Source organism: Pimephales promelas, chromosome 7 (genome assembly GCF_988280905.1).
Source record: "Pimephales promelas chromosome 7, fPimPro1.hap1.1, whole genome shotgun sequence".
Lineage (NCBI taxonomy): Eukaryota > Metazoa > Chordata > Actinopteri > Cypriniformes > Leuciscidae > Pimephales > Pimephales promelas.
The window spans coordinates 3665166-3677966 of NC_142775.1; the positions used below are offsets into that span (position 1 = coordinate 3665166).

The 12801-nt window shown below is 36.1% G+C and overlaps 1 protein-coding gene across 1 annotated transcript; it reads right to left on the reverse strand.

Moving 5' to 3' along the window:
• Positions 1–2301: 2301 nt before the first annotated feature.
• On the reverse strand, positions 2302–4475 carry LOC120484150 (uncharacterized). Its single transcript, XM_089132961.1, has 4 exons — positions 4220–4475; positions 3708–4028; positions 2679–2840; positions 2302–2597 (listed from the first exon to the last, which is right to left on the reverse strand). Exons 1-4 carry the CDS (start codon positions 4458–4460, stop codon positions 2584–2586), a joined length of 738 nt encoding a protein of 245 aa, XP_088989087.1. The 5' UTR covers positions 4461–4475; the 3' UTR covers positions 2302–2583.
• Positions 4476–12801: the final 8326 nt, after the last annotated feature.

Sequence of the window (12801 nt, forward strand, 5' to 3'; positions counted from 1 at the left end):
AACCGGAAGTTGCAAATGATTTTTCTCCAGTGCTGTGACGTATTTCCAAGTGAAACGGAATATTGAACAGAGGGCAGGGTTTTACTCTAGCGCTCCTCCTCTCGGTTTGAGGGGAGTGGTTAAGCGTTTCCCCACCCAAGTTGTGAAACCTACGTCATCAGAAAAAGAAAACCGTTCCAGACCGGAAGTAACTTTTCAGATTTTGATTAAAGATTACCAAGGTAAAACATTTTTTTTAATATATTTTTACTTGCACGGATTAATTGTTCACCACAAGACTAGTAATATGCGCTAACAAAGTAAATAGGTTCAATTTTGATTTCACAGGGATTTTAAGGTGGATGCCTCTTCAACCTAAATCTAAATGAATTTTCATTACTTTTAATTTGTTTTTGTGATTTGCATTTTGGGTTATTAATCAGTTAAAATCAGTACTACAAAAGCTTTTGTTCAGAAACAACTTTTGGTTACTTCTATTTTATTTAAACAAAGTTACAAAATTATTACTTCACAAATATAAAAAATGTAAAAACAAATTCTCTTTTCAAGTAGCATGTAAACAAAAAATGTTTCTCTTCTTTAGTGCACTTCTATTCAGGATGTTTTTCTTAAATAAACAAAGTCACAAGTTCTCTGTCTCTGATTGTGCTGCTGTAGACTAGAAATGCACGGCCGCGCGTGCCTGACTGGTGGTAGTCCTGGAGCGCGCTAGCTAGTGGTGAGTCACGTGACGGTACAACACAGGAGAGGGGGACGAGAGCAGCACTAGGATTACAAAGAGCTTGCTCTGCTCTGTGACAGCAGCAGCATTTTGACAAACACGGTCAGGTCGCAAAACGAGAGAAACTGAAACTTAAGTATCGATATTTTCGCGTTGGTATCGATCAATACCGATACCAACATTGGTATCGATATTATCGATATTAGTATCGATCTGCCCACCTCTAGTTGACGAAATTTGATGTAGCCTACATGACGTGAGTGTTTTTCAATGAAATCTCAATGGTTCATCCGTCCCGCGTTTCCGGGTTCTCTCCTACTCAGTCTAAAAAAAGTAACAATAATAGTACACATTAGTCGCGGTTTAGAATAACAATAACAATATCGATGGTGTAAGTGAGTAAAATTCATCTCCTGACTGCGAGGCTTCATGTCAGAAAAGTGATCAGTACGGTCCAGTCTTGTTCTTTCAGTGAAGTCGACTAATTCACGCCTCTCCTGAACTAACTTCCTTCATTTTTATAAGACAGCCCAGAATGCTAGTTTAGTTGCCGGGGTTAGTTTTGTTTTCGATATGACGAAAGGAAAGGACCATCTCTCCAAAATAGCATCGCAGCATTGTAATCACACAGTGCTCAGCTCACTTATTCAGCACAGAAAGTGATATCCCAGCTAACTTCTCGTCGTCCTATTTTGAATCGATTCGTTTTAAACGGTCCTCCTCTATCATGTGTAGCTTTGGAAAGTCTGATTCATTCTAGAGAATCGTTCTTAATGAACAGATTCAACGATTCTTGTCCCAAAGCATTTCATGACTATTTAGTTCATCATGTCTAAATATTGCAGTTAAATATTCTACTAGTATTCTAGTTTTAACCAGCTATTATTATTATAAATAAACAAATGTATTTTCAACATTATTTCTGTTTACCAAACATTCATATTATTTTATTGGATAGCCTAATACTTGGACAAATGTTTATTTCAGATAAAAACACACGATGTCTATGGTTGCAGTCAAAATAGAGTAAGTTTAAATCATTTTAGGTAAAATCACTTGATCTAATAGACGCTTCAAATAGCTTTCATTGCTGATCATGATTTATTTTATTATGATGAATGATAACAATTTTATTTTCATTTAATCATTTTTTTCAAGAGATTCATACAAAAACACTCATTCGTCACACTCATTAATTTCAATTAAGTTTATGAGTGAATCATTTAAATATTCACAAACATACCTTTAAATAATTAATTCAAATAAAAAAAATTTATATATATATATAATTGCATATAGGCCCGCAATGTACATTATTCTCTCTCTGTATCGAATCATGTTACCCACCCCAGCCCCTGATGTTTCGGGTTCAGCCCCTGATGTTTTTAAAACCTAGAAACGCCCAAACGAATAATATTATGTTTTAACTGTATATGTTGTTTAAATCAAAAACAAACTAATTGGTAGCCTAATATTAAAAAGCCAAATATATATATATATTTTAAATATATAAAAGGAAGCACCTGTGAAAAAAGTATACAGCTGTGTATATGGTACACTGCTGAAGTATTTAAAATATACAAAAAGTTTGCATACAATGATATATAACTTTATTGATAAAGGCAAGCAAATACATCTAAGAAATATATAGCAGTTACAGTAAAGTGAGATCTGTGTGTCTCTTTCTTCATTTTTTTTTTGTATCAGAAAGAAATATAAACAAACCCTTACACAAAATATATTTTAAAAATCTGACACTGAAAGTATACAGAAGCTGAAATAATCATCAATATTATTTATGACAAAAACACCAGAGAAACAAACAACACACTTGAAAAACCTTCAAAGTTCAGTTTTCTGCTTTAGGTTTCAATACCTGAAAAAGATGAACATATAAATCAATAAATTAATAAATCTCACAGATATTTTCTAAATCATGACATAATGAATCCTGTACCTGATGCGGGAATATGTGCTTGATCTTGTTCAGCTCTTCTGGATCTGATGTCATAAACCAGAATGATGACAGTAGCCACGCCCACCAGAGCAGAGAGAACCAATCGGATCACAGTTTCAGTAGGACCACACCAGGAATAAACCTGAGGAAAGCCTGATAAATCTGAGGAATAAACACATCAAACTGAGATCAGATCAGTCAATAAACACCAACATCAACTAGTATGTCTGAATAAACAGAAATCTAATCAACAATCTTTTATTTGTTTCTGTGTAAGTGAGTTTTTATAACAGTCTGTCATCTCAAACTATAAAATAATTTAACAATTCAATATGTAAATAGTTGAAGGAGAACTCTGGCGCAAAATGAACCTTTGGTCTAATAAAACATCGGTACCTAGTCAATCGTTCTCTGAGATTTGTTTTCATGATAATCAAATGTAAAGAGTTTTATCTCTAAAAACTGTTTAGCGTATAATGCTAGTGATGGGGGCATTTACTAAGTAAAAAGAAATCACTAGTTTATACCACTAACAAGCCTCAAAATAGCCCCACACTAACGCAGTAACATAATGAGGGTCCATACATGCAAAACGAAGCATTGAGAACTTTGTAAGTGTACAGACCGTTTAATAAGAAGATACTTTATAAAGTGGTTCGTGGTTTGACTTGTCGTGACTGTTTTCCAAAAATGGCGCTGCCTGTATACACGAAGTGAACTGTCTTCATAAAGTATCTTCTTATTAAACGGTCTGTACACTTACAAAGTTCTCAATGCTTCGTTTTGCATGTATGGACCCTCATTTTTTTATTTTGAGGCTTGTTAGTGGTATAAACTAGCGATTTCTTTTTACTTACTCAATGCCCCCATTACTAGCATTATACGCTAAACAGTTTTTAGAGATAAAACTCTTTACATTCGATTATCATGAAAACAAATCTCAGAGAACGATTGACTAGGCACCGATGTTTTATTAGAACAAAGGTTCATTTTAATAAAATAAGAATATCTGATGACATCTCTACTCACCATTGACAGAAACTCTGAATATTTTTGATGTGAAAATTCTCCCTTCTGCATACATCAGTAGTTGATAATCTCCATCATGTTCAGTTGTGGTGTTTGTGATGGTCAGAGATCCAGTTTGATTGTCCAGCTTCAGTCGGTCTCTGAATCTCCCATCAAGAACATCATATAGAGTGACTCTGTCAAACCTTGTATTGACGTCAGCTATTACAGTGTTTCCCAATCCAAACCTCCACTGAATCACATCATAACCCTTCATTTCAGTAAGATTCGACTTTAGAGAGACTGAATCTCCCGCCATCACTGACACTGACTCCACGTCGACTGTCAAACACACAGAGAACAAACACAAACAGATGAATACTGTTAGATAACTTCAGAAGGATTACTAAATTGAATAGTTTAAAATAGTTTAAAAACAATCAATATAAAATAACAAAAAACTAAATGGTAGCCCATATGAATTAATTTTAATTTTGACTTAAAAAAACAGGTGTAAACGTTTTTGAACCCACCAATGACAGCGAGACAGAAACTCTTGATCACACTGTTGATCTGTTGGTGAAAACGTCCAGTCTGTTCAGTTGTGGTGTGTGTGATGGTCAGAGATCCAGTTTGATTGTCCAGCTTCAGTCTGTCTCTGAATCTCCCATCAAGAACATCATATAGAGTGATGCTGTTGGCCCGTTTATTAATTTCAGCTATCAAAGTTTTTTTATCTCCAAAGCTCCACTGAATCACATCATCAGCCTTCATTTCAGTAAGATTCGAGTTTAGAGAGACTGAATCTCCCTCCATCACCGACACCAGGACTGAATCACCACACACACACACACACACACACACACACACACACACACACACACACAGAGAGAGAGAGAGAGAGAGAGAGAGAGAGAGAGAGAGAGAGAGAGACAGGGTTGGCCACAGATTAAGACGGTCACTTGATTGATTAAAAAAAGAGTTTGAAATTTAAAATGTAAATGAATATCATCATTAAACACCAAAAGCAAAATGAAGTTTGAATTATTAATTATCTCTTTGTGTTGATTATAATATACAAAACTGAAATTTAACTCACCAATGACAAAGAGACTGAATCTCTTGATCTTACGGTTGATCTGTAGTTGATAATCTCCATCATGTTCAGTTGTGGTGTTTGTGATGGTCAGAGATCCAGTTTGATTGTCCAGCTTCAGTCGGTCTCTGAATCTCCCATCAAGAACATCATCATGTACAGTGTTTCTGTCGGCCCGTTTATTGATGTCAGCTATTACAGTGTTTCCAAACCTCCACTGAATCACATCATCATCCTTCATTTCAGTAAGATGAGATTTTAGAGAGACTGAATCTCCCGCCATCAATGACACCATCAACACTGACACTGGCACTGGCACTGGCACTGACTTCAACACTAACTCTCGCGTTGGCACCGGCTTTTTTTCATACCGTTTTTCTTCATATGCTGAATAACCAAACACACCTGAAGAACAGATTTTACAGATTAAAGCTTTAAAATCACTTGATGTTGGTTTCATGAAGCTTCACTAAAATACTTATTTAAATGTGAAATTAATGATATTCTGCAGATGAAATGATGAATGAAAAGAGAAATAGATTTATATGGAACAATAACAAAAATACACTAATACTATCTGAGCTTTATATTTAAATTATTTTATTTAATCAATAAATAAGTTAAGAGCTGAATTCAAACTTGATCGCATAGTAAAATCACAGTTCAATTATTTCTATATGAGAATAACAGTGAATGTCGATCCTCTCTGACGAAATGAACCAGTAATTCATTACATGGTACCAGAACAGAAACAACTAAAGTCATAAAAACATTGAAACTCACCAACCAGACGCCAGAAACACAAACAGAACAAAACAGGGTGAAACATCTTCAACAGTTTCAGTCCACAAATATGAAGACAAACTCTACAAAACAGTAAATGACAGACGCGCTGATATGAAGCTGCTCTGTAGTGAATTCACGAGAAACTCTACAATCAATCAAATCATCTTGAACAGTGTTAAGTGTTTTACTGATTACTTCACGTCATCTGAGCTTCATCAGATTGAGCTCCACGTCCACAAGATCTGATAGTGTTATTTGCACTATAGTGCCTCATAAAGTTGCATGGACTAGAGAAGTTAAAAACATCTTAAAGCAACAGTTTGATCTTGTCATGAGATTCTGCGAGTGTTTGGCTCGGCTCTCTCCGGTCGTTTGAAGACGTACTTAATTTCTTATCAATATGAAACACCTGACGAATACAGTCACATACAGTATTTTAGTCACATAAGATTTAAAAATCACTTGATGTTAGTTCTCCAAAAAAATAAATAAAATAAAATACTTCACAAACAAACTGATACACACAGCACTCAAAAACTGCAGAGGAAGCTGTTTATTCACAGATAACACTCGACAGATTTCTGCACGGATATACCAGTGGAAAACCATGGCCGGTTTCAACACGCACAAACTGAACTGATAACACTTTATTTAAGATTCAACATTTCAAAAATTACATTTAATATGCATTGTATGTATTTTTTTCATCAATTTTATGACAGCATTAAGCAAAATCATACAGTACAATAATAAATTATGTTATTAAAAAATATTTATGAATTATTGTAATTTTGGTGTTATTTTTTTCTTTGGATGTTTCTTTTCAAAATGTCTTTTCTCTTTACCTTAAAATAAAAATAAACACCAAATGCGCATATTTTGCTTTTCCTAAATTATAGGAAGCACTTTATATTTAGTGCCCTTCACTATAAAAAACAACACTTCTTTAGTATACTAGCCTGTGTAGGGACTAATTATATGATTTGTGATATTAAAGTGCACTTTATTTGTGTTCATTTATGATTGTCTTCGAAACATACAATCAATATCCCTAAGAGAAAAGAAATAGATTTAAACTGTACTAAGTGCATATTAAATGTATTATTTTGAACTTCAAGCATTTGCACTATATTTTAATATATTAAAGGTCATGTTGCAGGTTAACCACCACTGTTGATTAATGGGTACATAACTCAAGATATGTATATCATTTAAAATGTCTCAAACATGGTTTTAAAACCAGTTTTACACATTTCTGGTAGTGGCGGGGGGGGGGGGGGGGTGTTTCCGCAATCCTATCTAGTTGCTAATTTTGCGTTAGCAAATAGCTATCTGCTATCTGTATATTCCAATATTGCAAATATTCTAACAAAGATTGTACTCTTTAAATGTATTAAATTATATTAGCATCATGCTTTTACCCATTTACACAAACTTTTAACACACTTTAAATAATGTACTTTAGTATATTTTCTAAAAAATATATTTAATCAAGCATACTTTTAACATATTTCTTACAAGTGCAAAGTACATTGGTAATAAATATATGCTTGTGTAACGGATGTGATGTGTAAAAGATGTTACCAGATAATTAATGGAAAACTATTTTGAGTGCTTTATGGGTACACATGTCGTGTAAATGTGTGACGAGAAAATGAGAGTGAAATGGTGTATAGAAAATGCCGTTAGGGTTTCAGAGGTATTATTGATTTATGTATTTTCATACTGGGAATATTTTAAAGTATACACAATGGGGGTGTGGGAATATTTTGCTTATGTGTATAACCAACGGTATAACCTAAAAGTGACATTTATGTGAATCTTTCTTGGTTTGTTTTGTGTTTTTTCTCCTATGCATATAATACACTCACCAAAAGGATTAGGAACACCTGTTCAGTTTCTCATTAATGCAATTATCTAATCAATCGGTGTGTGTGTGTGTCCTTGATACTAACCCCTTCACCACTGGAGGAGGTTGAACCCAAATGCAGAGGATTAAACGACAGTCAAACGTCAAAAGTCTGAGTTTAATATTTTGCTCTTTGCTTCCGATGGAATAAACACAAACAACAAGAAGTCGTAGTTTACACTTTAAGTGAATGTGTTACAAGAAAACTCAAACAAAGTTCTTGAGTGGCAATACAAAAAGGGTAATCCAGACAGAAGATATATCTTCTTAAACATCAGTCCAGAGAGGCAAAACCAGAAATCCACAAAAAAGGGTCACAAAAACATACTTTCCCAGAGCAAAACAGAAGGCCACTTCTCAAATCCAATAATTCTTAGGAATGACAACACTTTGAGTGACATCAGGACTGAACAAGAATAAAAATGCAGTGAAACCTTAAATAGGGTTTATCAACACAGGTGAGATGACAACCATTAATCCAAGATAACATAATCTGGGAAGGAATAATGTCATCTAGTGGTGAAATCAAGCAACTTCAGACAAAACATTATACACGTCACTTCCAGCTCTTGTATTTGTAAATTCTGGCAGGTTAGACAGTAATTGCACAGTTTGCCTCAAATGGATTCATTAAGGTTGATAACCTTAAAGAGAAAAAGAAAAACAGAAAAGGAGACATCATTACCTCTGATTATACTTTCAAATGTGAACAGAGACACTGAAAAAGTAAGCAGCAAAAAAACAATGGTGTTTTTATAGGGGATGTCCCATAAAATGGTTTGATATGAGTTGTGCTGTATGGCAGTGGTTCCCAACCTTTTTTTGTCTGTGACCCCCTTTTTCCCAAGAAAATATTTTAGGGCCCCCCTTTACATGATATTATCACTCTTTAAGCTTGCAGCAAGGATAACAAAAAATGTTTTTTTTTTTGTTCCCCAAACAAACGTTATGTTTATGCACAAATAATAGCCTATAATATTGAAAATACAATGACTAAAACATCAGTAGGCCCTTTGTAATTTAACAACGTAAGCCTATAGGAGAAGCCTATTAATTGGCCATATTTTAAATGCAAAAATAAAAATATTCACACTGGTGTTTAGGTTAAAAAAAGAATATCTGCTATTAAATGACTGTTATCTGGGGCCTCAATACTTGCATGTTATCTGTGAGGCTTTATCAATGTGAGGCTTTATTTTTACGCTTTTGGCGCTATAGCGAGCGATAATAAACTTGCATTTATTAACAGAATAATGTGTCTTTCGGAAAGAACAGTGTAGCCGGAACTACTTCTCTCTGTGTACGTCTATGACGAGTCACGCAGGTACTGTAGTACTCCGCAGCGGCAACGATCCGAACCAGTGTAAAATAGTCCCAATGTAAACACTTATTATAGGTGTACCATAGTGGTTCAGGATCAGGATAAGACAAAAACACGGATTGGAAAATTGATTCATGATGAACTCACTCATTATATACATTTTGGAAATTTTGAACAGAAAAAAGTTAAGGACTTTTATTTAATGCTCATTGCTCAAAACTTCAAAATATGCCGCGACCCCCCACAGAGCTCGCTGAGGCCCCCTTGTGGGCCGCGACCCCCCTGTTGGGAACCGATGCTGTAGGCTATGGGACGTCCCGTATTGAAACTGACTATTAGTTTTTTCTATTTATTAGAAAAGAGGTCTGTATAGGTGTACAAATAGGAATAATGTGACTCATCTCCAAAAAGCTGCAGTAAAATGGTTGGATGAGCTGATTATCCCCTATAAGAACTGGCCATTCATTATTTCTACTTATTAGAAATGTGGTCTTTATAGGCCTCTGAAGTCAGCTAGAGTGATGTATCTCCTAAAAGCTGCAGTAAAATGGTTTGATATGAGGTGCATACTGTGTGGGACATTGAATTGCAGTAACCTTTAATATTGTAAAAAAAAAAATATATATATATAATTATAATATATATGAAAAAAGACGTATTTAGAAAGAGTGTATACTTTATTTTACTGCTTTTTGCAAATATTTATGCTGTAAACCTCTACATAAACATTCTTGAGATCTACGAAGAAAAAAATACACAACTTGCAAAGACAACAAGTGTAAATTAAAAGGATAACAGTACAAAAACTTTCAAAACATGGCATCTTATATCGTCTCTCACAGAGGTATAGATTGATGGATAGAAAGATAGAGAGAAGGAAATATGAGATAGAATGAAAGAAATATTAGAAAGATATATAAATATTATTATTAAATATAAATATTATAAAATAAGTAAAGAGATAGAAAGAAAGATGAGATAGAAAGAAAGAAAGATTGGTTAGAAAGAATAGATGATATATAGATGATAGCCTACATGATATATACACTTTTGAACATTAGGCCTATGATACACTCTAAAAAATGTTGGGTTGTTTTAACCCAACTTTGGGTCAAATATGGACTAACCCAGCCGTTGGGTTAAATTTTTACATTACATTTTTAACCCAACATTTCAGGTTTGTCCATATTTGACCCAAAATTGGGTTAAAACAACCCAGCATTTTTTAGAGTGTAGCATTCTGGGCTGTCATATAAAAAGGAAGGAAGTTCAGGAGAGTTCAGGAGAGGCGTGTCCACACGAGTGCTGTGTCCCAATGTGAAGGCTGCGTACTTCGAAGGCTGTAGACTTCGAAGGATGCAGTCTATTTGGCCTTCGAAGGACGCTTCATGTAGCCTTCGTGGGATTTCCTAATTGCGCAACCAGGTGTTCCCTATTACTGCTTTTGGCGCCAAGCAACGGAGCGAGAGTACAGCTGCCCTGATCATTCATTTAATGAAACTGAGTAAACAGCTATGGAGAAAGACTATTGTCATTTTGTTGTTTTATATTTTACTGGAAATTTTATGTTTTATATTGTCCTGTCTTTAAATGAGGGGCAATATATATAAAATCACATAATTTCAATTCACATAACCACTAAAAAAATATTTCGAGTCATGTATTTTCGGCTCAAGAGTTGGCCAGAGCTGGTTTAATGCTAGAGGCTGCGTCCTGAATAGCCAGATTACACTGTAAACTGTTCAAATATTGGGTGTTAACCTACGTAAATATTGTAATGAAATAGCCTAAAAAATAATAATGATAAAACATAGGCACATATAGGCTATAGCCAATATCCTATTCAAATGTTAATCGTACCATACGATTTTGTAGGGTTTTCTTTTTATTGTCTAAATGGACCATGGTGAATATATTTATACAGGCTGTCAATCCTATTTGAATATGTTAAACCAAATATAAAATGTCCAGTGCAAACGTACTCCCGCTCGTCGTCGTCAGCTGTCAGTCACAGTTGCTAGGCGACAAGAACAATCCTCCGCAGGCTAGACCGGTCCGAGCGCTTCAGGTGCGCACTTTGATATGGGACGAAGTTGAAGTTAGCAACAATTTGTTAATATTGTGACAATGGACCAACAATTTGTTACTTTAATTTTTAAAATAACCAGTGGGAGAATGTAAGGAACTTCATACTGCGATAGTATTCATGTACAAATGTGAAGTAGCCTACCCTTTTCCCTCACAGGACCACAACACTACACATTTTACATTAAACGACACAAAACAAAAGTATATTATAGTTTAAATGTATCAACCTTGCAAACACTCACAGACCCTTACAAAAATAAGCAAATATCCAGAGCCATGAATTCTCTTTTGTGTACACATTTAAAGTTGCATAAAATAATGAAATAATGAAAAATAAAGAAATACAATGTACAAGAAATGCAATACAAGGCTATAAAAGCCGTTTTCGTATTTCCACTTGACAAAACCATGCAATGCTGACGAATGAGTTAAGATGAATAATAAGAAGAAGAAAAAATTAAAGCTGCAAGCAGCGATGGGCGGGCCCTCGCACCTGTAGCGCGTTGGGGTGTGAGGCGGCCGCGTTGCATATTCTGCGGCTCAGCCGGTGCGGCTGTGAATTTGGTTCGCTGCTTCGTTAAAGGTCACTTCCTGTTGCCAGCAGTTGGCGCTATGACTTAGGGTGAATGCGGGCATGTAGATTTGTTCAGGGCGGGACTCTTGTCAAATGTGTCAAATTTCGTGCAGATCTGGGCATTTACAGCCAAGTTACTACAACTTCCTTTTTCATGGCGAATCATCGACGCCACGGACATGCCCATCGATGAAAACGCGCAGAGAGCACAACTTTACATCGTCAATGCCTTTAGAAGGCACAGCAGAAATGTGAAGTCGATCCGACTAAATCCCTAGGAGGAGTTAGTTAAAGTACGTAATGAGTAAATCATCCAAAAATGGCGGTAAAATTAGAAATGGCCCACTTCCTGTTGAGTTTAGGGCATCGCTCCAAGAGACTTTTCTGTGCGTCTGGCCATGGTAGATGTGCCACAGAAATTTCGTACATGTCGGTCAAACATGCGACGCGGGCTGCTTCGTTAAACGTCACTTCCTGTTGCCACTAGATGGCGCTATGACTGTGGGTGAATGTCGGCATGTAGTTTTGTTCAAGGCGGGACTCTTGTCAAATGTGTAAAATTTCATGCATATATGGGCATTTACAGCCAAGTTACTACAACTTCCTGTTTCATGGCGAATCATCGATGCCACGGACACGCCCATCGACGAAAACACGCAGATAGCACAACTTTACATCGTCAATACCTTTAGAAGGTACAGCAGAAATTTGAAGTCGGTCCGACTAAATCCCTAGGAGGAGTTCGTTAAAGTACGGAGTGTGTAAATCGTCCCAAATCGGTCGCCAAATTCAAAATGGGGGACTTCCTGTCGAGTTTAGGGTATGGGTTCTTGAGGCTTTTTTGTGCGTCTGGTCACGGTAGATGTACCACAGAAATTTCGTACATGTCAGTCAAACAAGCGGCGGGGACTGCTTCGTTAAAGGTCACTTCCTGTTGCCAGCAGGTGGCGCTATGACTGTGGGTGAATGTCGGCATGTAGATTTGTTCAGGGTGGGACTCTTGTCAAAGGTGTCAAATTTCGTGCAGATCTGGGCATTTACAGCCAAGTTATTACAACTTCCTGTTTCATGGCGAATCATCGACGCCACGGACACGCCCATCGACGAAAACGCGCAGATAGCACAACTTTACATCGTCAATGCCTTTAGAAGGTACAGCAGAAATTTGAAGTCGGTCCGACTAAATCCCTAGGAGGAGTTTGTTAAAGTACGGAGTGTGTAAATCGTCCCAAATCGGTCGCCAAATTCAAAATGGCGGACTTCCTGTCGAGTTTAGGGTATGGGTTCTTGAGGCTTTTTTGTGCGTCTGGTCACGGTAGATGTACCACAGAAATTTCGTAC

Bases quoted from the DNA above. Each gene is read 5' to 3' on its own strand.
- LOC120484150 (XM_089132961.1), bottom strand. From the start codon at position 4,460: ATGAAGGCTGATGATGTGATTCAGTGGAGCTTTGGAGATAAAAAAACT. The intron at 4,029-4,219 runs GTGGGTTCAAAA...TGTGTTTGACAG, and splicing joins TTTCTGTCTCGCTGTCATTG to TCGACGTGGAGTCAGTGTCA. The intron at 2,841-3,707 runs GTGAGTAGAGAT...TTTATTCCTCAG, and splicing joins ATTCAGAGTTTCTGTCAATG to ATTTATCAGGCTTTCCTCAG.